This window comes from Parus major, chromosome 1A (assembly GCF_001522545.3).
Source record: "Parus major isolate Abel chromosome 1A, Parus_major1.1, whole genome shotgun sequence".
Taxonomy (NCBI): domain Eukaryota; kingdom Metazoa; phylum Chordata; class Aves; order Passeriformes; family Paridae; genus Parus; species Parus major.
In genome coordinates, this window is record NC_031773.1 from 51579534 (window position 1) to 51607453 (window position 27920).

The 27920-nt window shown below is 38.5% G+C and overlaps 1 protein-coding gene across 1 annotated transcript in view; it reads right to left on the minus strand.

Moving 5' to 3' along the window:
* RFX4 (regulatory factor X4) overlaps window positions 1-27920 on the minus strand; it is an 87016-nt gene that overhangs the window by 22296 nt on the left and 36800 nt on the right. Inside the window, exons 5-13 of the mRNA XM_015629467.2 lie at window positions 20787-20848; window positions 15919-16132; window positions 15026-15103; window positions 13071-13234; window positions 10997-11097; window positions 9150-9208; window positions 7437-7581; window positions 4081-4175; window positions 2530-2647 (exon numbers count right to left, since the gene is read on the minus strand). Coding sequence (XP_015484953.1) covers window positions 2530-2647; window positions 4081-4175; window positions 7437-7581; window positions 9150-9208; window positions 10997-11097; window positions 13071-13234; window positions 15026-15103; window positions 15919-16132; window positions 20787-20848 — 1036 coding nt within the window. The remainder of the gene's footprint in view (window positions 1-2529; window positions 2648-4080; window positions 4176-7436; window positions 7582-9149; window positions 9209-10996; window positions 11098-13070; window positions 13235-15025; window positions 15104-15918; window positions 16133-20786; window positions 20849-27920) is intronic.

The following is a 27920-nucleotide window of genomic DNA, read 5'->3' on the forward strand; positions in this document are numbered from 1 at the left end:
AGTGCCCTTGTCACTCTTTTGAATTTCTCTCTTCCTCTCCTATTATTTCTCCCACTGTGTATTTTTAAGCTCTGCAGAGAGTTTTTGAGCCCAGAATTTGCGTGAAAGACACCAGACAAACAAAGTTTTGGTACTGAATGCAATGAATGCAATATTTTTATATTTTTAAATAAGTCAAATGAAATGTGAGCTATAGAGTGAAACTGATATCAGGGCATGCATTTCAGCCTCACAGTGAATGGCTATTCAGCACAATGTACCATAATTTATTCTGTGTTTGCAAGCTACTGTTTCTCGCATGAAATGGTTGGGTTCTTTCAAGTCTATATTTAAGTACAGATGTGGATCCAGTTGTAGCCAGAAAATCAATCACTTCTTTAGAAAGAGGTAAGAAGTCATTCAAGAGACTGTAGTTACAACAAAAAATAGCATTTGGCTCTAATTTTCAGGGGTTAACAGAAATCATGGCAATGCCTAGCTAAGACACAGTAAGTATCAGCATCTATTAAGAGATACAGCAATTATGTGTAAGTAGCAAAACAACAGTGAGATTTCCAGACCTGGAGAAAATCATGGAGTTTCTATTACTAATTAGCTACTTTATACACTGGGTGCATTACCCAAACATAGCCACCAACTGTGCCTTTGATATGCATAAGCAGGAAAGAGGGAGGCAGGGAGGGAGGGAGGCAGGCAGAGAGAAAAAGAGAGGGAGCAAGAAAGAGAGCAGCCTTTTTTTTTTTTTTTCTGCCAGAGATTGTTTCAACCTGCCTGTGTCACCATGCTTAAAAGCTTTGCAGATCAAATCTTTGTGCCAGTCACTCCAGTGCCAGGTATTACCACTTCCTTCAATCAGATTTTGGAATCATCTATTTCAAAGGTAAAAGTTTATTTGCCTGTACATAGTAAAGATCCCACTAGCTAACACATTATTTCACTTAAAAAAAATTATGCTGTGAGCATCTGAGTCTACATATTGTTTGAGGTGGAAAAAATAATTAACAATCAGTCCACTGAAACACTTCCCAATGCAGTAAAAATGCAAAACATTTTATCTAAGTTAAGAACAAAGGTATATATATGTAAATATTTAGAAGAGTAAATCACTCATTGTTTCTCTCCATAGAACTCACTTAACTGATATATAAGTCTGAAAAGCTAGAAAGAATTGTGTAAATTAAGAGCAGAAAAGTTTCTGCCATCTAGCTCTGAGCTTTTTACATTCGGGGGTTATTCTTTTGGATCTTGTACAACTCTAATTCATTAACAACATGTCAAGTGGCTTTGCAGTGAAAGAATAGCATTGTTAATGTAGATGATTATAAATTTGTGTCCGTGGCTAAATAGAGTTTATGACACTTTTGATATTCAAAACTTCAGGGCTCCTTCTGCTTCCACAAGCATTGCACCTGAACAGGTTTGTGTATTTTGCCGAAAATTGTAATCACCTTGGGGTGATCATGCTTACTATCCTGATTCCATTTTAAAATGGAAATAAAAGTAATTTCAGATTTAAATAGAAACATGTTTTATAAATTAATATTATATGTATTATAAATATATAAAACATATTAAAAATATCTTATCTCACTGATCGTTTTCAAATTCATGCTATTAGATGGTTCTAAAAGCATAAAGGACATCAAAGCTCAGCCTGCAGAAAACCTTGCAGCTGTTCAATACCCATATAATACAATTATATATTTATGCAATGCAATACCCATAAAAATGGGTAATTTATTTATATGGGTATTTAATGCAATACACATATAAAATCATTCTTTATTGATCTTTATAGAAATATGTTCAAATGAATGTGCATTTATAAAAAGCATCTCAAGCACAGTACTGGTCCCAAGTGACTGAATGTTCACACTCATGGCACACCAGTCAAGTCATTCTTGCTTTCAGCTGATTTTAATCTGAACTGTTTGTATCCGTGGACAAAGCCCCCTTTCAAACAGTGTAGAAAAGAAACATGATTTTTCATCTAAAAAATAAAAATCTATTTTTTAATCCTGACTGACTTCTTAAGAAATAGAGGAGACTCTAGAGGTCACAGAAGCACACTCACTTTGCAAAGACCAGTTTCAAATGCTATGTCCTTTAAGAGGAGAGCTGGCAAAGTGCTTCACTGGAGAGCTTTTCATCCACTTCAGCACAAAGTCATCTTTCTTGGCTCAACTCGTGGCCAGAGTGGTTTGGGTAAGCAGGCTCACTTTGCACTGAAGTGCATTAGGGAATGCTCCTGTAATGGGCTCCCCCAGCTGCCCTGTGACTGATCCCTGCAGCTCCTGACAGCAAACACAAGGAAGCAGCAACATTTTCATCTCCCCTGGCTGCAGACAGACATCTGTCTGAGCATTATTTCCAAACGTCAAAAGCCCAACCTATTTCTTAACAGAGCACTGGACACCTGAAAACTGGTCATGTTTTCCCTTAAGATGTACATTACCAGCTAGGATACAGATTATTTGGAGGGTTTTTTTTGGACTGTGGCATGCAATTATTACAACAAAATCCAAGTACCAAAGCTGGGTGCGCTGTGCAAAGTCATGTCCCGAATCACTCGAGTGCCAAAACAGGACCACATCAGGAGAAACTGCTGAGCTACTTTCTTCAAAGAGCCTTGTCTCTTGGCAGCTACCTGCAAGAAGAGAGATGTGTCTGACATGGAGACACTTTTATTTCTACCAGCAAGACAGCTGAATGATGCATATATCCACCTTCTCTTTTTATACTGAAAAACTACTTACCACCACCTTCACATTAAAATATACACTACAAATTAAAAAGCCCAAATTCAAAATGGCATTAGACAGAAATCCACCTTAAAACCGTGGACAACCTTCAGAAAGAGGAAACAATAAAGTATTATTCAAGACTGGATCTCCTTTATACATGATAAAAGGACTGCAAAGAAATTTGATCTGATCTTCATCTTAACCTAATTACTTGCATGTTCCTTCTTGCTTTCTACTCAAGAAAACAATTTATAATCAATAACGTTTGATCTACACTGCAAATTTGTATTATTTAAATGAGGCTTAATATTGAATATAAAGTTTTTTGTTCTTTCTCGTTTTTACTTTTGTGAATTCACTTAGTCATTTTTCTAGGAAAAATACTTTCCAGAGAGCACAGTTTAGGCATTAATTCTTCAAAAATGTATTTATTATAGCCATATGTGAGTTACTGAATCAACTATTAAAATTAATTTATTAAAATTCATGTCAAGTTCTTCATTAAAATTAACAGCTCTGGCCTGAATTTCAAATTGCATGCTACTGACTAGAAGACAAGTTCCCCAAAACAATCAAAGTATTTCAAGTAATCTGGAGAATTATCTGTTTTCTATATGGCTATTTTGCAGCAGACAGAGAGGCAGCATATTTTGATTTGTTTTGGTTTTACTTTTGAACTCTAACAACTGGAACAAAGAGTTGAAATTCTATCAGAACTTCCTACTACTAAGAAGTAAAAGAAGTTAAAATAGTAATCTATGTATTTTCATGCTCTGTGTAAAAACATGGTGATGCCAGATCACTTTTGAAAGTACGTTTTAAAGTTTTGTTAGTAGGTTTCTGCATGCACTTTAATTAAAATAAAATACAAGTCCTTGGTATTCCATATCAGGTTAAAAGGAACATAAATGTGTCCTTGACTGAATGGTAATGTAGACTTTCATCCTTACATTTGACTGTGTATAAATTAGCTAGCTTAAATATCCTTTTCATTAAAATTTTAAAGGCTAGGTTATGATTTTCTTTGCACTGTACCATTAGGAAGACTCTGAATTTGTCTCTCCATATCCCTGAAATACTGATTTGATTGTAAACCTCAACCCCGCTCACTTTTGAATACCATCTTTTGGAATATAATAAACAAGAACAGAATAAAGCCAAATTCTGAATGTAAGCAATTCTCCAGGAAAACCAGTGAGATTTTGCCAACTACTGCTTTAATCCTGCTCATTACCAACTCCTTTTTTTTTTTTGTAATTATTTTTACTTTTTCTGAAAATGTATTACCTGAATAAAGCTCATAATGAACATCAGTGACTCACTCCTCCTTACCAACCTTTACAACACATCTGTCCACCATGGAATCCAGCCACTCGATGTACGACTCAATGGGGGACTGCTCCTCCAAAAGGTGATCAAACTCCTGATACACTGGCATGTAAAACAAAACCAAAAAAAAGCCCACCTTAGAACTTGGATTCTGTTTCAAACAAAAGAAAAACAAATCACAAAGGGCTACCAAAAGAATAATGAGTTTATGGTATAATTTTTATAATAGATTGCTTAACTGAAAAATGCATCTTTCTTGCTGCTGACCCAAAAAGTTTGCTGGGTTTCTTATTTTGTTTATACTGAAAGTGATGCAGTCATTGAAAGTGTTATTTTAATGTGAGCCAATCAGAAGCTATTTTTTTAAATTAGTGGTTTTATTTATGTTGTCTGCTGTGCCCAGAAGTGAAATGTTTATGGTGTTCTCTATGAAGAGTGAGAAACTAGGCCTTGACCCCAGTGATGAAAAAATGTCATGCATGAAATTGATTTAGAAATGCATAAAGAACCTTCAAGGCACCAAGTGAATGAGTATTGTTGATAGGGCGCTCATCTGTATAATGCTTTAGTTGCAAAATCATGATTTAACTGCTGCAAATCATCTATTTGCAATGCCAGACACACACACACACAAAGAATGTCCATAAACTTCTCCTTCAAAACAAATTACTATCTGTGCAGAAATACTCATTATCAAGAAGAGTTTGCAAATAGCAACCTGCATACTTTTGATTTTTTCCAAGTACACATATTAATATTTTAGTACAAAAAGTTAAAAGAAGTCACTCAGCTGCAGTCCTGAGAACTTCAAGTCTCGTTTATATATGAGAACCAATGGCTGGAAGACAAAGAATCATGTGCTTTGACACCTCAACAAACTATTCATCAGCTTGGCTAAGATATATGGCTCAGTAGGTCAAGAAGAAAGACACTTTCTGCCTGCTGTGTTACAGGATGATTTCAATGTGCTAAGCAATTCCATTTACAACTAATTATAAATAACAGAAGGAAGGAATTTCTCTCCATAGGCAAGATAGTGAAAAGGGTGGAGGAGGCAAAGCGTAGAGATGATAGCTAGGGAAATGAGACAGAGAGGATATCCAAAAATAATGCAGAGAACAGCCTCCCTGATCCTGTTGGACCAGGAGGATGCGCAGGAATGCATTTGCTAGACACCTGACTACAACTTTATTTAACTGAGACTTGGAAAGGCTGAATTACCAGAAACATTAGTTGAGGAAGAAGGGAAATGATGTTTGGACCACCCTTATCTTCTTTCATTCTTTCATTGAATGGGAAACCTCCCTTTATTCAGAACAGGATCACAGAGAAATCTAAATGTTGTCTCCTTACCTGAGTATTTGGCTGGACAAAAACTGCCTGATACAACAGATGAAGTAATTCATATGCTGTGCAAAGAGGGGAGCAAGAGCAGAAAAACAAATCAGTTGCCTGCTTTGCTGCTGGAGCAATGCAACTGTGTACAACACCCTATTTGAGAAAATCAGATGTTTAGCCTTGAGCAATTGTGAAAAATACCTCAACAGGATCTGAGAATGAGGGAATAAAGCAGAAATCATGTCAGAGATAGGTAGTCCAGCAGAACAGGAAAGAGGTTCTCTTACACCCAGTGATTTTTCTCTGTTTCTCTCTGTTTACAGGCTTATAAACATGGGGTTTTTTTCTTTAGTTGTAGTAGCTGAAATTGCACTTCCTTGATTATTGGTAACAAAAGTACGAAATCAGGCCTTTAATTGATGCCATATAAGTCATACAAGGCATAGTAAAAAAATCATTGGTCAAGTAGAATAAACATCAAAGATGGGAAAAAAAATCTAAGTTCTAGAATATTCTCTATATGTATCTGAATAACTCATTGGCCTCCTATCTCATGTAGCTATTAGCTTACTATTCTGACTAACTTCTTATTGGACTATATAGGCCTAAAATGCAAAAAAAATTCCAGAAATCCAACATCATTCAGGAAAATTCAGTTTGATTTCATTATGCTAACACTACATACACAAGAAGATTCCTTAAACATTAAGGATATTCTGAATGGCAGCCAAAAATGTTGCTGCTACTAGTGAGTATAACTTTGAAAACTTTTTTTTGACCAGCAGTAGGATGTTGGAAAGGTCTTGAAAACATAACAGACGACAGAAGGATTCACTCAGCTTTTGGACTTCGGTGTCACTGTATGCTACCAAAGTTTGCTGCCATGTCAAGTTTTTATCTCCTCAAAAGGGAAGAAGGCCATGAGATGAATCAAGGGTTAAGAAAGAGAGGAAAGAATAAGAACTTCTCCCTGGAAAACAGAACTAGCAGAGAATGCAAGGCCCATCCCTGAGCCGAGGAGAAGAATTCAAGTGTTAACACCGTGGGATGACTGCCAAAGTCAACCTTGTAGAGTCCAGGGTACATGTGAAGGTGTCACCCCTTGTCTTCCCAGCCACTCTGTGAAAGAATTGCCTCACTAGCAAACCTACCCTTCCTGGGCTCCCACGAGTGGTTGCCTGGGTTGTGCCCTGTTCAGGCAGATTCTGGGTAAAAGATGACTGGTCCCCCTCAGGAGAGGGATGGCAATACAACAGGTGGGTTCACAGGAAGTGAGGTTATGTGAAGGATGTTAAAGACAAAGCTATGTTGCCTCAAAACAACAAAACTCAGTGTGCTTCAGGTTACACCTGAGCTTATAACTATGCAACACTTCTGGATGATGGAAGGAATATTTTGTATTTGCAAAAGATGCTAAATTGCAAAACCAGTTGCCAAGACCTCCAAAGTCAATTTCAAGCCCATACCCTTCACTGTACTAGACAGAAGCTAAATCAGCCAATGAGTTTGTCCCATATGGGGCTTCTACTTAGTCATAGAAGTTCAGGGTGAAAGCTAATCCCATCAAATGCTCTTGGTTAGGAAAACACTGTGTAAAAAGGAGCTCTTTATAAACAAGTTTACAAGGGACTCAAATACACAACCACTTAAGTATCAAAGCCATTCAAAAGACAATTCTCCAGCAGTTCTACAGCAGGAAAGATTGAACTTCCACATATTTAATGGTTAACTCACAAATTTAGTTTGCTCAGGTTCATGTTAAAAATCCTGCTGAATTTGGGTGTAAGTTTTGTGCCATTGGCTGTTCTGGGTACTAGAAAGGAATGCATCAAGGAGCGGTGGCCAGATCTATGCCCCAAAACATAAGACCTTGACAGGGCTTTGCCTTACATTTTGGTAAATGTCTATATTTATCTTAAGCCTCCAAGCAAACCAATGGCTGCAAAACCAGCACTACTTTTTCTGAGCTTTGTTTGCAGCAGGAAGCCAAGTTCACCTGGCTTTATTTGAAGATTCTGCTCTTACACTGTATGATGAGCTTTCTGTGTTCCTCCCGTGAGTCCTCCATGGTATAGAGGGTTTGTTTGGTAATGCTATTCAGATCCACATTCCTCCAGTCCTCCAGCATTTGAAACGTGATGTCTGCACTGTGGATCACTGTTCTTGATGCCTGTAATCCAATCCAATCTATTCATTAGTTCATGCTTTATTAGGTTAAAAAATAGGCTTTATCCCCTTTTACGCTTCCTTAGCTGGGCTCACTAAGTTGATTCTCCTCATGGACCCCCACCCACCAGCTTGATGTCTTATGGACATTACAGGGCCCTCTAACAACAGAACTCTTCAGTCATTTTGCCTACTTTAATCAACTGCAAGTATTTTGACTGCATCCACCACAAACCCGAATGAGCAGCACTAGTCTGATGCTGCCATTGCTAGACCCCTCAATCTCTAACAGCTCTACTGGTTTGCTTTTCAAGCCTCAGTTCAGAACAAAAAAAGCAACAAGAAAAATCAAACCAATACCAAACAAACAAACCCCACTCAGGGGTTTTTGCACCCTCCCCTCTCCCAATCTATGAAGACTCTCATTCTTCCCTCAGCCACATGAAAACGTTAAAGCTCCTTGGCCTCCTCATCAGATCTGTGTCTTGGCTGGTTGAGACAGGGACGTGCTGTTGGTAATGGGGAGGATGGACTGGGAGTAAAGGAAGTGACACAAGCCCATGGTCATGTACACAGATCTCTCTAAGTTAAGCAGAGATGATAACACACACCAAGGTTATCAGCTTTCCCAAGGGAGTGATGCACTTGAAGATTCCTCCTTCTAGGAGATTTGATCCCAGGTTTGATGCAGAAGGTTTTGATTTCTTTATCTTTGTATCCTCTGAATTGCTATGGACCTCCAGAATTCAGTGATGATCTATGGTATTTGGGGGAAGGCAGCACGAGTATCTCTGTCTCCATCACTAAAATAATGGTGGCAGAAACCTACCAAAAATTCCTTGCAGGAGTTTTTTATTTCCCTAGAGCTTCTGTCTGTGGGTTTCACCCCACAGAGGGTTAACCTGGGGTTCTGGTTATGCCTCCCAAAAGTGCAGCTTTCAGGTGACAGGGAAAAAAACTATCCCCTCCAATACATGGATGAAACAGTAATTATTTCAATGCATTCTCTCCCTTTTTATACTACACAGAATTTAGCTTCATGACTTTTTACAGGTAATTTGGATGTAAGCTGATGAAAACCAAACATTTTGGAGCAGCTTCTGTATTCGCTTGCTCTGGTTACAGGAACATGTCTATTTAAAACCCAGTTCAGCTGTTTTCCCTTTTACGAATTTGCATTTGATTTATAATATACAATTGTACTTGGAATGTATTGTTGGGCATGTAGAAATTTTTCTTGCTTTGCAACTAGCCTAATACAAACTGCATTTATTATTAAATAAATTGAATGTCTCATTTGTTTCCTGGAAATGAACCATTTCTTCAAATCAAATAATATAACTTTCATAAAAGTACCCTGCTGAACTTAATGATCAGGGGTTGCCAGTTGTCTAGAAAGGCTTTTTTCAATGATTACTTTTTGATTTTGTAGAGGTGGCCACAACAAATATTGGAGACAAACTGCTAATGTGATCTTCTTCTCTGAATAAAATCCAACCTGTCAATTCATAAAATTATTTGAAAAGTCAGTAAAAATGGCATTAATTAAACTTGGGTAAGTGAAATACTTACTTGGCAGAGATGATTTAGGGATGTCTGTCGCCGTAGTATTTGTGAGAATCTTCTGGACACTGCAGGAAAGAAGAAATACATACTAATATACTGTGCTAAATAAGGAAAATTACTTCACAAAGTATTAAATTAAACAAGAACAACCAAAAAAAGATATTCAGTATCCTATACAAAATTGTGGCTACATAAAATGTGCTCAACTAGCTCAGTTTTAACTTAATTTAAACCTTGACCTAAACCCTTAAATCTGGATGCTCAATCAATTTTACAGAGGCATATTACAAGCAATTATTTATAGATGCTGAATAATGAGATGACAAGAGAAACAGAGGACAATGGAAAGCTTTTCTTGCTCAGCATAGCAAATTTTCTCTTGCTACACAAAGGAACTGGAGAACAGAAAGAACTATTTAATAGAAAGAAAAATGTTGGTGCAAGAGTAAGTGCACATAAAATAACAAAACTATTTCCATTATGCGTGCAAATGAGAAGAGGTTGCTAAATCTTTGTGCAATCAAGTTTTAGAGGAGTCTTCTAACTTGACTAGTAGGGGCTAAATTGTGATCCAGTTTCAGGTGGAATTTGATCAACGTTTCTGAAAGCAATTGCATGACATACTAATACATTATGGGCTGAAATGGTCCATAGTTGCTAGTCCTCTGTTCCCAGTTTAGCTCTTTGCAAGAGCATGTATTAAGATATTTCCTATTCTTGGAAAATGAGCTTTTAAAATGTTGTATTTTGCTTTTTTTTTGTCTGAAATCAGCAACTTGGGAACTACAAAAATGACCAAAAGCTTGCAGTTCCTCCTGTCAGTACTTCCACTGGCTGTGTACCCTATCACAAATTCTGATGAGGGGGAAATAGCCGCAGAAGCAACAAAGGCTCATGTAAAAGGCAGGGTGCACACAATATTTTCCTTATATCAAAAGGACCAGATTTTCAGATCTATCCAAAGACATGTTAGGTGTGGCCACAGAGTGAGCTTTCCCTCCATACTGTACATAAAGGCAGTTAAAAACTATAGCTTGAGAATGCCTAGAGAATGCACTGTCCATCTCTTTCTGTCTGCCTGTAAGATTGGCAGAGATTTTGCTGTTGAAGATTCCCAATATTTTTGAACAGAAAAAGATGTGGTAAAGCATATTCTCAGTTCTGACTTTGTTTAATTTTTAAAATAAATTAGCAAACAATTCAAACCCACCCTGAAATTAGTTGTTCCAACTTCCATCCTGACTGTTCTCAGTAACATATACACCTAATTTTCCACGCTGATCAAAATAGTTAATCCTTCTCCTAAATTAGTTTTTTTTTTTCCCCTTTAACTTTGTGGTGTGGAATTTAGTGCTCATGAAAGGCAAAGAATTGAGAGCTGTGAAATAAAGCAGGCTTTATCAATAGGTGATGTGCACTGCAGGCATCTACAAAGCACGTCTGAAAAGGACTAGTGCCCTTTCCTGTGGTGACAGGGTAATTTGATCTCCTTCATTTCTAACTCTGGCACTTTTTTGAGTGAGGGCCTCAAGCTGTATTCAAATTCTGCTAGCTTAAAGGTTTGTTTAATAATTTTCTTTCCTAATATCACCCTTAGTGTTTGCTTACTATCAACAAAATTAATTTCTTATCAGAATCCACAAGAAAGAAAAAGAAATTCTCATTTTGAGCAGTGCCTTATTTCACTAAATGAGACGGTTCTCATTGGCAAGTGGAGATTCTAAGTGAATGCAAGATTTATAATGATGACAGGTTTTAATTCCCAAACAGCACTAGTCTCACTTTCAATTAATTTGTAATCAATAAACATTGTCTGTCCCAGTTTAACAGGAGAGAGATTGGGCAATACATACGCTCAAATTTGATATTTCGTAGGTTTTCTGGCAAATCATGGAGAGCTACTTTCAGCCACTCATCCAGTTGCTTTGCAAACTTTCGGATCACCTGCGTCAAACTGAAAAAGGGAATCACAACATCACATCATGTTTACTCTGTGCATTGTACTGTAAAAGCTGTGAAGGTGTGAAGACCATGAGTCATTTATTTACAGCTCATTATTATGCAGAGTTGCTAACATATTTTGGTTTGTAGGCATGAGGAAAAACTTCTGACAACTTTTGCAAGAAAAGCAAAATTTATCACCATGTTCAAAACCTCCCATCTCTGTACAGCATTGCTTTGATACTTACAAACAGTATTTTTACTTTAAATAAAATCATTCCCACTCTCTACAAATATGAAATCACAACTGTTTAAAGACAACAATAAACCAAGCTTTGGATTTCATCTCGGTTGTGCCCAGACTTATACAGATGTCCAGGGGGGATATTCAAGTGGAGCAACAACCAACTCTGCTGCAGGCCAGAGCCAGTTAGTGAGTGATGATGATGATGATGGGGGGAGGAATTTTCAGGCCAAGCCCACAATGGTGGGGAACTGGAGGTGGAGCAGGACCTGCCTGCTTAAACCTGCAGAGGACTGGAACTTCCCCAGAGAAGTGAAATTTCTCTCTTCTTTCTTGCTACCCTTTCCTGCTGGTTCCATCATTTCCTGTTAAACTTGGAAGGCAGCTCATTCTGCCCTTCTTGTTGGAATCCTCAGTAAAAAAATGTCAGTTCCCAGGAACAGCTGTGGAGTGCTGTGCAGAGGATCCTAAGAGTTGGTTCTGACAGACAAAGCTGCACAGCCCATAGCAATGCTAGAAATGCACAAATGAGAGAGAAAAGATACAAGGAACTTCCCCCTTTCCACCAAGAAAAGGTTTCTGTTTGTACTCCTAGCACACTGCACGGACAACAGAGGTGGTAAAATAAACATGGCCATTGACCTGCTCTGCTCCACAAAAACTCCCAAAGAGAACAGGGATGGATGACAACTGCTGGGCTCACTAAAAAGTGCCTTTTCTGGATAGCCAGAATTTGTTCCCAGGAAGTATCTCAGAGGATTCTGGCTGAGTCAGCAAGATTTCCTTCGGGAGCTTCCATTGCAATGAGACCCTTCTTCACCCCCTCCAGTGCAGGCTATGGCTTAATAGCCACAATCTGGCCCTTTATATGCATTACAAAAGTCTATATTCACACTCAAGTCTCTCCTTATTTGCTATGAAAGAACTAAGCAGCTTGAGAAAAGGACTGCTGTTCTGTTTAATCCTTCCAATGAAATAGATTTGGGGGGGTGAGGGGCAAAGCCTGTAAAAATGTACATGTTTTATCAAGAACAGCCCATGCTTATAGCAGATTTCTTGTGTAAAATATGTTCACTTTAGCAGCCTTGAAATGCACCTAGGAGAGCAGGACAACATCATGAAAATATTTTCCTTGATTAGAGACACTTTAAAATCTTAAGGACTAAACACACAGTTCCAGTAAAAAACTCCTAGAGTTTCTTCTTAATTCTTAACAAATTACTCAATGTCAAGAGCACATCAGTCAAATAATATTAAAAGGGTACAGGACTATTTAGAAGAAGATGGCTTTCTGATGTGCATACAAGTAAAACTAGAGAGGGAAACATGTTGGCTGCACTCTGTGATTATACTTTTTGCTGTGGATTGTTGATCTCTGTCCTGCTTTACCTCTGTGAACAAGAATGCTTGGACTCACACGAATGCCAGGTAGGAAGAGACCAGATGAAATCTACCACATGGATTGGAATAATGAATTTAGTTTGGGTTTAGCTGAACATTAAGAAAACAAGAAGGTGGTATCCTTCATCACATAAAAACCCCCAACTCTAAGTTTTTCATAATACAAGTCTTGTTAAAATCAGAACATCTTTTCAGGAGCATGTAAGCTCTTCAACTCCTTTCAAATGACACTGTGATTTAAGTCAGAAAATGGGTTTCAGCAAGCAGGTCTCCGAGAAAAGGTGTCATTCTTGAAGAAAATAAATGCAACAAAGACTGCTGAGCTAGAAGGGGTCAGTTACCTGTCAGGTAAGGCCTGTAGTACTGTTGGCATCAAAACTCCAGAAATTGCCTTGTACAGAATTGAGTCACAAACTCCCACAATATTCACTACAGTTGAAGAGCCCAGTACGGGCAGCATGTGAGGAGGCATCCCTTGCCAAAAGTGCAGAAGAAAACTTTGAACCTGCAGTCACGAGAAGAAGAAGGAATGTTAAAATTAAAATAATCAAAGGCCACAAATTCTCTTTAAGTGACCCTGCTTACACAGCATTTGTTTTAGTCCCAGAATTGGGCAACACAGGCAGGGCACATTCCTTAACTGGACAGGCTCATACTGTAACACAGCACACAACAGGATAATCATCCAAAGGGTGAGGAGACACTTGGGGCTGGTGACAGGGAGTCACTGCAGAAGAAACACCCATGGGAATCATGGTATTTTTACCTTCCATCAGTGGCTGATGAGTTTAAAACTTTGGCTTCCACATGCCAAACCTTTTTCTCTCTCTTTGCACTCTGTCTCAGCGTACAAAGGAATGCAATCTAGGCTTTGGTGGAGGGAGGGAGGGGAGGAGAGGAGGATAGCAAATTACTTGTATGGGTCAATATATAATTTTCTGCCTTTGCTTTGGAAAAAAACACTACACTTTTGGATTTTATCTTTCCTTCACTATGAAGGAAAGTTGAGAAAAAGTGAAAAAAGGAAAAAAGAAAAAAGGAAAATAGGGGAGAGATTTCAGACACGGCAAAATATACCTCTGAAAATTCTAATGTAGGAAATAAAGGTGTTATTCAGAGAATGACATGATCAGTTCCACAGGGGCCAGAACACCAACACTCATGTACAATAACTTTTTGCATGCAATCTGTAGTGAACTAAGCAACTGCACCACGTGTAGCAAAGAGTATTTGCCGTTTAGATATTGCTTCTGCTCAGCCACTTCCTTACCATAGATCCTGATAAACCTAATAAAATACAGTGTCTTGCTCTTAAGAAACTGTTCTGAGACTTGCCCAGCTAAATTTCCAGAATGTGTCATGTATTTTTCATACGTGGAAACTTCTAGGCTCAGTACAATGGTGCAAAACCAGCTTTAAACCAGAAGAGTGTAAGAATTAAACAGTAAGAAGAAGAAAAGCAAGGATTTTTTTCCCACTGTTCAGAAGACAGAGTCAAAAGACCCATTTCCTTTGATTTTTTTTTTTCTCCAGGATCCAAATATCATATTTGGATCATGTCCTCAGTATCTCTATTCCAGATTTGTTATCCTAGATAAGAAGCCATCTTCCCATGTAATATAAACCTGCTTGAATTCCAGTTTTATTTTTCAGCTCTGATTACAGAGCTGTCTCATGCACTGCCAGAAACTTCTCAGATTCAGTCAGATATGAACAGGTCCACACCTTATCCATCTCTAAGAGATGGTATTAACTGCTGAGCAGTGTGTCTGTGTGTTCCTAGCTGCACTGCAGTACAGCTGAGCAACTGGAGACTCCACCTATGGCTCTCTGAGATATTTGGGAGGCTGTAATCCCCCCACCACTCCGCATCATTGTGAACAGACCAGCAGAGCCCACTGTTGTTGCTGTGACACCTGCTCTGGCTCTGCTGAGCACTCAGAGGCATTCCTTCAGACAGCTCAGTCACAACAAAAAGCTTCAAAAAGTTGTGGTGGACACACTTCTCGAGTTGTAAGTACTGGATTGCCCAACATCTTGTAAGGGGATATTGCTAACTTAATCCTGCTGGACAACAGAGAGCAAAAACATTCTCATTGCTTTTGTTCCTCCAACTCACCCAGTAAAAGAGATTTAGTGCTATCAGTCACATATTAGATACTCAAGTACAGATATTGTTCCTGAAAAGCACTGAGTAATACAAACCCCCACATCTGTAATATAACATACAAAATAAGGTCTCAAATCCACTGATACCTTATGTATTATTAACTGCAGCTGCAGTTTCTAACCATACCTCATCAAAGTTTGCTCTTATTACAGTGTCTAGTATCCTCTGACAGTGAGTCCTATACATCATAATAAAGGTAGAAACCTGAAAAAGAATGAGGGAGACACAAAAGATCATTCTGCTTTAAGAAATCCAACACAGAACATAGAAGAAGCAAGTTTTTTCCTTATCTGTGTGCAACCACAAAAATAATGAAATCAGTTAAAGTGTATTTAGATTAGCTGTAAGATGAGTTTTCTTAAAAGTAAATTCTCCCTTTGAATTCATGGATTTTTCTATCAATAGGATTCTTCAAATGTAAGAGGAGCAAAAAGCCTCAGTGAGATCAAAGACGAGAATGTGGCCCTAATTAGGACATAAAGAACTAAAAAACCCTATTCTTTTGTCCACTTCACATTGATACTACACATGTGAATAGAACCAGAAACCTAGCTCCAGCCAAGAGGAGCCAGAGCATTTTTGTCATATGTGTACATAGGATTCTCTGAATTTCGACTCTAGAAGAATAAGAAATGCACTAAATCCCTCTCTGCTCAAGAAAGCATTAGAACTGTTTGTCAGTTTGCCATCAAGTGAAGTGTGTTCACAGATTAGAGGGATGTAACATTTTAAAAGTTGCCCTCAAACATCACATAAAGTTGCCCTGCTATATGTAATGTAACTTTTAAAAAAACATGCACAGGCATTAGAAATATTGTACAACTGATAGTGTCAGCTCCCCTTTTTAAGGAAAGTTATTTCTTCTTATTAGATGAAGTAATTCAGTCCCCCATAAATCAAGTCATAGCATTATTAAACTTACTCTGGTTTAAAGTCTTTTATATTAGACAAAGCTTTCATCCAGAGCAGGGAGAAAAAAGAAACCAAGACAAGCTGAGAAAAGATTTCCAAAGTGTTACCTTCTCCTCTGGCAGACTGGCTGGCAGATTTAGATCTTTGACATTTGGAAACTCTGGCAGCAATGTTCCCAGTTTGGATCGTGGTGAATACGCCACTGTCTGTTTGGTTACTTCTTTTTTTCCTGTTTCGTTGACCCAAGCTGCTCCTTTTTTAGAATACATCACATCATAATACTGGGAGTTTTCTTTCACTGCAATTCCATAATAATGGTACCTGATACATAGAGATGTATATTTTATAAAGCAGATTGTTTGAAAATTAAAGAAAAATATATGGAGGCAAGGGAAACTGATATTGCAAATGTTTTCTACAGCAAATGAATTCTGCAGCAAAATAGACAGAGCAATAGTTTATACATTATTAACAAGCATTGATTCAGCAGCAGAGTACTGTGGTAATGTATTGAGCTTCCAATTTTCATTTCTTGTGGCAAAAGTAAGGTGACTCTGTTGTAGGGGAGGAAAAATATGTTCTTCCATTTTTGAGCTTCTTAGTGAAAAGGAAAAGCATCCTACAGCTACTTGTTGGCAGAACTCTGCTGTGCAGCTGCTCCTTTAGTTCAGCAAAAAGCAGAGGTACAGACCCTCTGGACCAGCTCTTCTGCTGCTATTTCAGCTCCCTGATTCTCAGGTTGTTGAGGGCTGGTTTGGTCCCTGAAAAGCACAAGTCTTTATTGCAAACAAGTTAACCAGAAATGTTCCAGAAAATGAAAACATTTTAACGAAAAGGGGAGGAGGGGTGGGGAAGGCTTATGCTGGAAAGCAACGAATTGGAGGAAATTAATTAATTCCAATTATTTGCTTCATACCCTAGCATCAGCACTGGGCTTTGATCAGCAAGGGACAGGACACAGCAGTAACTCTCTGTGAGGCCACACTGGGAATTACAGTGAGGCTGTGCTTGATCTTATGGCACAAGCTTGTGCTACCACTCAGCTCTATTGTAGGTGCTGATGGAAGCACCGGTTATCAAGCACAACTCTTGTATCAAAGCAGCAGAGATTTTCTCTTAGTCCTTCTGTAATTTCCCAACTTTCATTTCAGTTTCTCAGCTGCAGGCACCCAACCCATCAGCTAAATTAGGAGTGATTACAAAAGGCATCACAAGATTGCATTGCTGGTATACTATTGCTTCAGCCAAATCCTATACAGACTTTCCAATAATCCTCCTCTTCTCTCCTTAAAACCTGTAAGATCATCATGAGATTCTGTCCTCTGGACCCCACTGTGATGGCGCCAGAATTTTCTATCTCTGAAAGCTTCTTTGACTCTTCAGTCAGTTACTATTTCAGACTGCTGCCACCACATCTGTTCATTCAAATAGACACAAATTCCCTTGAGGCAGTTCTACAAGGGTCATCAATGAAATTAATTGAAGAGTAGCATGTAAATGATGGTAGCTTAAACTAACCAGTGACTTTTCCTTTTTCCCCTCACAGTCATTCACCCACAGATCAGTGCATATCATAATCCCCAGCAGAAAATAGTGGCATAGTGCTGGACACCCGAACTTTTCTATCAGCACACCTGAGAGCTGAGAGGAGGCCTGGGGTGTTGTGGCAAATTTCTAGTATGTGGTTCCTGGCCACACCCACCGAGAACATTCCCTATTTTCCATTAAAAATAAAAGCTATCTTGAACTCAACATTGAATAATCCAAGTGACATATCTTAAAACATTACACTGACATGGTATGAATGGAATTTCCTGAGAAAGCAACTGTATTGGCTCCAAATTTTTCCATCAGAGCTTCAGTCAAAACATGCATTCTATACAAGAAACCAGCCTCCAGACTGTTCATAACCTGTTACAGGTAACTAATGGTGAGGGGTTACAACACCAGCTGTAGAAGTTTGGCTTTTTTTCTTTTTTTTTTAGCTTGAATGGTAACACCTCCAGCTCTTGGTTTAAGTGCCCAGTTTGGTTCCTGGCAGCTGCCAGATGAACGTTGCATATACGAGCCATAAAACTCACACATGGCCTGTGTGCTCCATCTGGGGTAGAGGAACCCAAAAGGAAATGCTGTGGGGAGCCAGCAGCACAAATTGCTCAGGGAAGGGTGGGAAGAGGGGAAAAAGAGCAAAACTGAAAGGCTTGTATCCTTTAAACAGGCATCAGTCTTGTATCAAGTTTTGTCTTAAATCAGAGAAGGAAAAAAAAAACAAGCCTGGAAAATGTACTAGAATATTACTGCAGTGTTTAATTCCTGGTATATTTCACTTAAAGAGGTGAAATAAAAGAGGTTTCTGTGTAGTTTCAAGATCATATAGACAACAGTAGCAAAATTAACTTCAAAATTTTTCTACGTAGTTCTACTTTCAGTAATTTTACTATCCCAAAGGGCAAAAGCTCACTGAAGTAGTTTATACAGATTCTTTTCCAATTACTTTTTTGTATTTCTATCAGAAAAAAAAAAAAATCAACTTAGTTGAAAGTTTGATATGTAGAAGAATAACATGCAGACAACAAAATATTTTTTGTGTTAAAGTGAAATACTTTTTACCCTGATTGATCTGTTATATACAGCACTCCTTTAAAGAAAGAAGAAAAATTCCCTTCACACCAGGTAGCTTCCACTGGTTTAACTCACATCTTGTGTACCAAATTGAAGAGTTTCAGACTACAGTACAGAAAGAAATTGGCTTTTATGTTCAGCTGCCTTCTCACAGCTCACCTGTGGTGGAACTGTTTTTAAGCTCAGTGCAACAGAGAGCAGCTGCACGCTCACATCAATAAACCAGCTGCAAAACAGAAAGCTCACAACTGATGAGCAAGAGTACAGCACCATTGTAGCTCTGAACTTTGTAATGTTACAAGGCAGCCATGCTATAAAAAAGACTGAAGGCAGAACAGTGTGAAGTCAGATAATCTTAACCACTTCTACGGCTGAATTTCCTTTGGCACTGGCAGGGAAGTGGAACGAAAATAATACTGGCAGCAATCAGTCAGCACAGTTGGTGATAAAGGGACTGAAGTGTTAATGTCTAAAGTAATTTCTTTATGTAACGCTCAACTGGAATGCAGTCAGATGTTTCTGGAAACAAAACCAGAGCTCAGTTACAGCTGTGCTGGGTCTACCAAGGAGAGCATTTATCTTAAAGTACAGCATGCAGGTATTCTCTCTGTGTATGACAGAAACCCCTTATTTGCTAGGTAGGGAGCAGAACCATTGGGAGTGGCATGAAAGGAGTGTGTGACCTGAAAGCTGCTCTGACAGGCAGGCAGGTTAGGGGGAAATTGTGCAACAAATATCAAATCTCAGTGAGAGTAAAGAAACAGCTTTTGGAGGTGCAAGACACTCCTAGTCAGCAGATCAAGTGTGTCTTGCCCTCTGAGATACTCCTGGAGCAGTGGAGGAGCTCTGGTTTGGAAATAAAGCTCCTTTCTCTAAATGGAAGGACAAGTAACAAAAGTTGTAGCTGATGCCAGAATGATTTGATGGCCAATAGGGGCTACTCATATGAATGTGTCCACAAAGCAACTTGTACACACTTTCACTCCATCTTTATGAGCCTCCACAAAGCTTATATTCAGTGCTAATCCTGACTCTCTGACTATGGTCCTATCACACTTTCCTGGTATGCTGTTGGGCTTGCTCAGGATTTCTACCTGAGAGATTTCTGGTGGCTTTGGTCAGTGATGTTATGGCAACACTCATTCTGCATTTGGGACCATTCCCAAAATCAAATCTTCAAGTGGCTGTTTAAATACGTCTGCTCTAGGAAAATAAAGCTTAGTTATAAAAACTAAGAAAATATCAAGCTGGAGGGAAGAATATTTTGTCCCATCAAAGAAACACTGCCTAGCATGGACCACCCATTAGAAGAGCACAGTAAATCTTTCTTTAATGGCATTTCTTTTAGCATCTTAGTTTATTTTTTTCCTTAAAGAGTAGGTCCTTCTACCTTTAGTATGTAGACTCAATCCTAACAGCATATTTAATTCTCAGCATTTAGCCATATTGTGTTTTTCAGGCTTTGTTTTGAAAGAGAAGTTTTACCAACAAAATTCTGCAAGCACACCATCTCACATTTTCATTTCCCCTCCCACAGTTTTTCACTTGTGATCTATAGACACTACACTTTTGCTGCTCTGTAGGATTCTGTGAAAGCTAATCAAGAAAAGCAGGTTTTATTATGTGAGGGGCCTTATGCTTGCCACAAAAAGATTCAAAACTCCCTGGAAAAATTTCTTGGAGTCTACAAGCAGAAAAAAGCATAAAAATATCACTGTATCCTCTAAATTAATTGGTAGAATCACACCTTATCAACAATCAGAAAAAGTCAAATATCCCAGGAAGTACATTCTTAATTCTGAACCAGTTTCTCATTCTGGAATTAAGATGAACTATTTTCAGAAAATATAATCTTTTGGTTAAGGCAATAAGCTAAATCTTTAATCACCTAAAGGTATGTTGGATTTTATTACATGGGGAAAATGATGGTTAAATACTGGTTTTTGGACAATTTCAGTTAGCTCAATGTATGTTTCTACCTAAATTCTAAATAGCATTCTGACACTTGTTCTCTAGCCTGAAACATGATGCTAACCAGCTGATATTTCTCAGGCTCCAACAGTAGCTCCATTACTCCTGAGTGTGAATGTAGTTTACATTGTGCAAAGGGGGTTGAGATGAAAAAACAATGTGGAAAATACTGCTAATCAAATCAGTAAAATGGGTTCCATTTAACCACCTTTGCAAGATCACTGCTGAATCTATAAGATAATGTAAAGACTACAACAGAACCTCCATCAAAGTTGGTTTTAAGGCCCCAACTGCACAAATAATTTCCTGTTCTCATTCCCCATTCAGTAAAGCCAGAGCCACATGGGGCCCTGTAAGATGATCATAATACCATACTGCTTACTTTGATTGGCCTCTGGTTCCAAGTCTTCTTGTTGTTAGTTGTGGAAACTGTTGTCTTATTATCTGCAGATAAACAGAACTGGTATTAAGACAAATGGAAACACACATTTACCAATACTTAATTTAATATGAACTTTAAAGACAAAAAAAGAAGAAAAACTGTCCTGTGATATCTACAAAATACATGGGAGAAGAAAGCAGAAATAAAGCTCTTGATTTTTTTCATTTCTGAAAGGGGGAAAGAGACTTTAAACTTCACTATAATTTCATTAGCTACCATTGATTTAAATACTTTCAGAAGTTACTGGAATAGAACATATTTTCTTAAAAACCTAACAACAGCTCTGCCTCTAAACTAAGGTGCACTGTAATTAAAATTGGCCTACTACTTATATCACTTTGCAGGATCAACAAAGTTCTTTATAGACCTTCACAAACCAGCCATGAAATAAACACTTCTTATTTTAAAAGATGATTCTCTGAAAAGATTTTGGTATTTGATAGGGGTATCATTTCTACCAAGGAAAACTCATCAGGCATTTGTAAAGATACTTCACAATCAATTTATCCTCTATGGAAAACAAGTAGATCTCAGAAACAGCAGGCTATTCATCAAGAATGCAAACTCTAGTGTGTCAGCAGACATTAAAAGAACATTGCTACTGCAACCCAAAACTTCTTCACTGCCAGTTGCAATGAAGGAAATAAATCAATGAATTTAGACTCTGCCTTAAGTCATCAGAGCCTCTATCAACCAGGCTAATCCTGATGAAAAAGCTTTACTGTTGTTGCTAGAAAGGAGACTCTCAGCACCTCACAGGAGTGAACCAGGCTCTCACTGGGGTCTGCAGGAGGAGGAAAAGTTTTCTGTAAGAACACTCATGCAATAAAAACTGCAGTAAGCCTTGAAGATTTACTTGTGAAGGAGATACTTCCTTTCAAAATTTGTAATCCATATTAATTGTGTTTTTTTACATAAATTGCTAAATGCTTCCTCTTTGGGGGGTAACACCAACTAATATTAGAGGAAAATAAGCCTACAAGATGGAATATAACTGTTCAACTAGGAACAAAGTCAATTTAAATTGATTAAATAATATAGATTTTTTTTCTCCATTAGCCATTTTGTCACCATGATAAATATTTAATCCTGATTGATGACTGAAAGCTTTGGAACATGTATTTAGATCAAAAGGTGCTATATAAATAAAGACATTACAATGTCACATATTTGACCATTTCTTCAGTACATTTTAGCAAAGGTACAACCATCTTCCCTTAGTATCATGTAGAAATTGACCTGTGTTGGTTTCCAAGAGCTTTGCACAAGGTGGCTGATGTCAAAAATGCAGCAAAGACTCAGAGTCGCTAGGTTGTTCAGCTTTAATTTCTGGAGCAAAACTTCAGCAAACAGTAAAACACTTTTGTGGAGCTGTGAAAGTTCAGCCTAGCTGTTTGATAAATGAGCAGACAGGCAAGCAGCCCTTCTTTCTTTTTTTGTATGGATTCAATGAAGCCTGCCTAAAGAACACCACATGCTGTTCCAGCTACTGATCTAACATTCCGCAACATCTCAGCCTTCCAAATTCCCTTTAATTACACATTAATCCCACCCCTCTCTCTTTCATTTTCTGCAGACAGGGTTGGGGGCTCCACAAGGCTGTGGGAAAAAAGGCAGTGTTGAAGAACTACTTTCTGAGGCTAGTTTTTTTGGGCTAGGGGATTTTTTTAAGGTTGGTTGTGTTAGTTTTTTTGGGGGGAGTTTTTGTGTCAGTTGTCATTCAGAAAATACTATCCCTCTCCAAAAGCTGCTCTTACAGCAGTTGACTTAATAGTAGAGATAGTTTTACTCTATTTTTCCTTTTGGAACAGCATCAAACCATATTACTTTCAGATCTTTCTAGTAGCAGTGAAGTGTTACAATGAACACTGTAAAAGCTACTTTATGAACCATATGCCGTGGGAGTTACTGGGATTTAAATAAATCAGCCAATTTCTACATACCAGGGCAGAGGTGATCAGGAAAAGAGAATAATAATGAAGCGGTTGATCTGATGATCCCTTTTTCTTTTCTTTGTTTCTTTTTCAAATCCAACACATTTGAAATGAGATACACCTCTCAGAATGTATCTTAAAAGTATGCATCACTTAAAACACTAATTCCCAGTAATTTACAAAATGAAACAAACAAACCAAAAAAAAAAAAAAAAAAAGAATAACTGAGCAAAGCATTGGGAAAAAAGTCAGGACTTTATTATCTAATGCTGCATATGTAAAATATAACATGGTATATTTACACCTAGGTGCCTGTACACATATGCATATTGATGTCTGAATGTGTTTAAAATAAAACATGTCAAGTACTAAAAGAACTCTCTGTTAATATAATGTTTATACTCAGCTATGCTTACACAAATCTCTGTGCAATGATGCTGGTAAAGGCAGGAAGATTACCCTGAAAGGGGAGAGGAAGTCAGATCAGGCAAGACAAAGTGGAGTTCACTGTGGGCTGAAATCAGTAGAAAAAGCAGAGAACCCAATATGTGGTTTTTAAAAAATTTAAATCATTGTCAACCTGAAAAATCACTGCAGAAATATGTCACTGTTGGTTTAATGTTTATTAACTTTTAAAGACCTATAGACAGAATGTGTTACTTTTACAGTTGTGGGGGGAGGGAAGTGGATTCTAATTGTCAGACATAAAAAGCTAGGTTTGGATCTGAAAACCAAGTTGGATCATTTTCCTCCCATCACTGCAGTGAGGTTTGCACAAGCAAATGAATCCAGACCAGACCACGCAGTTTGAGCTGCTTTCTGAATGGGAAGTCCCTGTTCTCACAGCAGCTCTGGCTTCTCAACAGAAACAGTGGTTAAAAGATCGCATAGGTGGTATCCAAGAGAATTTTGGAGTGAACAGATCTTTTACCATTATCTTTCAGTGGAGCTAAAATTTTATCTTGCACTTCTCCAAAATGACCATAATTCCAGCTGCCCTGTAAGATCTGCTGAGTAAAAAGGTACAAGTTTTACATTTTCCAAGTAAGATTTCACCTAAGTTACTTGGCACTTTTGACTGTTGGGCATTATTTTAGGCTACCTGGTTTTTTTTGGTTTTAAAACAGTTGTAGACTAGGAACTTCACAGGGAAATAGCTTCTGTCCCTGATACATTATCCTCAGGAAAAAAAAAAGTTCCTGCAATTTCTTTCTTCAATGAACTTCAATGTGTTGTCTTTCTCTTTTCTCTTTACTCTGCTAAGGCATGATTTTGCCTTCTGCCTACAGAAGATCTTCTATGCCTTTCTTGATTAAAAACAATTATATTAAAAACTGTTTTATCTTCTGGTGAGTGCCAGCTGCATACATAAGATGAAGATAGAAGTCATTTCATATAAAACATCATATATATAGTTTACACTTTTTCAGGGGACTAGTATATCCAGGCCAGCATTTGTTTAACATTGCTGCAGACAATCCTGGCAAATGGTTTTTGGAATGTCTGTGCAGGTAGATTACATGGGGAGATAGCTGGATTTTTATCCCACTTCAGCTTTTTAAACCTAGCAGAGGTGTCTGAATTAACTTGAATTAAATATTTAGCTACTTGAATTTTTGGTCATTCTTAAGGCAATAAAAATTAAATGGGTTACTTGAGCATCTGTGTAAAACACAGAAAATTTTATGAGCAGCTAGAAAAATTCCTCTGTAAGGGTCTGTATTGGAGTCTGCACAATCTGTTAACCCTAGGCACTGCTAACTGCAGGAGCTGTTGTTACCCACAAATGGCTGCAAGGGTGCATTCCTTCAACCTGATTACTGCCAGCTGTCATTTCTGCCACTGCCTCTCTCCCCACATCTCCAGTACTGTAGCTTTACAACACAAGCAGATCCAGGCTTGGCGTTAAAATGAGGACTCACAGAATGGCTGGAGCTGGGAGGGACCTTAAAGATCATCTCATTCCAAACACTCTGCCATAGGCATGGACATTCTGCTTTCACCACTATGCTGTGACCCATCACTCCTCATTGCATTCACTATCAAGCTGTGAGCTCTGTGTTTCCCGTTTATTCCATCTAAAATCATCTATGATATGTCAAAACAAATCAGGGAAAAGAAATCTTACAAAGCATCTTATGCGTCTGTCTTCATGCAAAACAAATAAGGATGGAAGAAACTAGAGATGTTTGGAAACTTCTGAATTAACTTTTTCCTCCCTCCTTTGTCAAAATACTAAATTTTACTCTGGGGCAACAGGCAGAGGATGACTTTTAGAAGTTTTTTGCTAGAATAATTTAAATTTCTGCTTTTCAAAAGACATGATAATTTTGTTAGTGCACCTGATCTAGAGAGATATTATTCTTCATTACTCCTGTTCCTTTGGTTTTAACATAATTCTAGCCTTGCTTCTAGAACTTCACAAAGTAGAGAAATAAGATCAAATTAAGTTGCAACCCAGCAACTGCACGCTGCCAGAATGAGAAATGGATTCCAATCTCTGCACTCCCTAGTGCTATGAGATTCTAGAGAGGTTCTACATATCATGGAATAAGTTCTCTTTCCTCCCATAACAATTCTTCATAACAGGGCCTGGTTCTGTATCTCTCAATTCAGGTTTCAGGTCCCATATCTAGACAGCATGGGGATTTTTTATGAAGTCAGGTATAGAAGATGTGTGTTTATTTACCAACTTCTATTGTGGTGTTCCAGTCTTAACATTTTTTGCCATGGCAGCAGCAAAGAAGTCGGTGATACCAAACATAGCTGTATTCTCCTAGAGCTATGCTTTCCTTATTCTCATTGCTGTGAATCTCAAGAAATACTGATGTCCTCAATCTTATAAGTGAAAGAGTTTTTGGCTCCTTTGTCTTTGACCCAATACTGCTCCAGCTGGGTCATTCCAGGGTTTCCCCATCTGTGCATTTCAAAATCCTGCTCCTGTTTTTATTAACACCTGTGTTAAGAGGTTCCATTCAGCTCAAAATGGCTTGGGGATGATTCAACATCACATCATTTTGAGGAAATGGTCAAGAAAATTTGTTCTGAGAAACATCTACTGATAGGAAAAAGCATCATCAAAGTAGTCCAAAACACCATTTCTGTCTCTCAAATCCACCAAACTGTGTAAACAAAAGGAGTAGAGGCATGACTGTGTCTATACATTCTCTACCCCTTACTTCTTTACTTGCATGGCCAGGAGGAAAGGCTTCAGGGTAGAGGCTCAGTAGTCTTGACCCCAGATCTGCTGTCTGTTAAGATTCAATAACCTTCCCACTTATCTCCACTTACTTTCCTAAGTTTTGAAATGGTCTAGCTGTAGGATAAGAATTTGTTTCTAGCACTGATACAGCTCAACTCATCCTGCAAAGGAAGGCAGGAAAACCTGCTGGCCTTTTCTCGAATGTCCGTGCCCAACTCTACCTGCTATGGAGACTAGACTCTGTGAGGAACTCCAACTGAACTGGACACTGCAATGAAGCTTGTGTGACCTCTCCTCAAATTCATCAATGGAAAACAATATCCTCCTTCAGCAGTTCCTCTGGCCAGATAGAATTCAGCCTAAGGCATGATCAAACAGATTAGTTCATCCCAACAAAGCTGCAAACACTGAGTGCTCTGCCTCAGATCCTTAGCTGAGCTGCAGCCACTTTTGGTGCTGACTTGCTGAAGCCAAGCAGAACTAAACCCCTGCACAGCTCGCCCTGCTCTGTACTGGTGCCAGCACACTGCCTGCCATCACCCAGCCTATCTGTGGGAAAAGGCTGGGCGCCAGGATCCCTGCACTCTGGCAGACCCTGTGCTGTAAGCACAGCCTCTGGGACGTGTTGACAAGGCATGAGGTAAAGCAGCCCTGGGGCCACTCCATGCTTAAGGCCTAACTGGAAGCCAGATGCTTGAAGTGGCAGACACTAAAAATCCCATTGCTGTAGGGCATTGAGAAAGGAAAGTCACTCCAGAGAAACTGAGGTGTCCTCAGTGGTTTTCTTACCACCCCCCAAGCTCAAGGGAAAGGCAGTAGTCAGCAACCTGTAATGATACAAGGATCAGCAAAGTAGAACCAAGGGAGCAAAAACCTTCCCAGCTACACTGCAGGATCACCAATCCCCACACCAGCACGAGTGCTTGCTTCTGCAGGACTTGTGTTATTACGGTCTCATCAGAGGAACTTGGCCTAGAAGATCCAGAATTGGGAAGAAAACTCATAGTGGTGGTAATTGCTCTTCAGTCAGGAATCCCAGCTACTCAAAAGGGATGAAGGAAAAGCAGGGACTGCTCAGATAGCACTGACAGACTGATTGGGTGTAATAAGAGAAACCACGTCCTCACATTTACATTGATTTTTCCCCAGTTCTATTTTTGCATTCAATGTTGTAGAAATTGTTCATAATAAAGCAAGTGCTGTTTTAAGCTATCAGAAGACAGCACTAAGAGTAAATTTGGCTTTGCTATACCAGTTACTATTGAGCTACTTAAGAGCAAATTGAGAGTAAAGAAATAAAAAACACATCTTCAGCAGAAGTGTCTCCTTATGAATAACAGCAGGCAATTTCCTGACAAGTGCATTTCAATACAAAGACAAATCAGAATGCAATCACATCACAACATCATTATCAAAGAGGTTTCAATAAAGGTCTTTTCTGTTCTTTTCAAATTTTAAAATCATATCGTATGACAGTGAGAAACTGTAAATCTTATTTATCCCAGTCATGTTTGGAGGAACAGTCTTGCAAGCAAAACTTCCGGGCATAGAGACAGTGCATCGTGATGAAAAAGGAATCTGGCTGGTACAGCTTGTACCTCCCTGGAGCAAAGTAAACTATTGGGAAAAAAAGGTTCTTTCCTAACCAATATTACAAGTCTATTGTGGAGTTTGCCCTTTATCTAGTGAAATGCATTCCTTGGAATGTAATTTTCACTTACTGCGAAGCCAGTCAGGGGGCAACAAAACTTGTGTGAGCCTGCATCCATGTTAAACCTCTTTAAGATGCCAAAATAATCTAAAGGGACCTCAGACTGAGGGAGAACCACCCTGAAAAGTGTCACCAACCTCCTTCGTTTTCCTTTTCAAATATTAATTTGTTATTGCTTGTCGAACGACATGCCAGAAAAGCTCCAAAATAAAAGGGGAAAAAAAAAA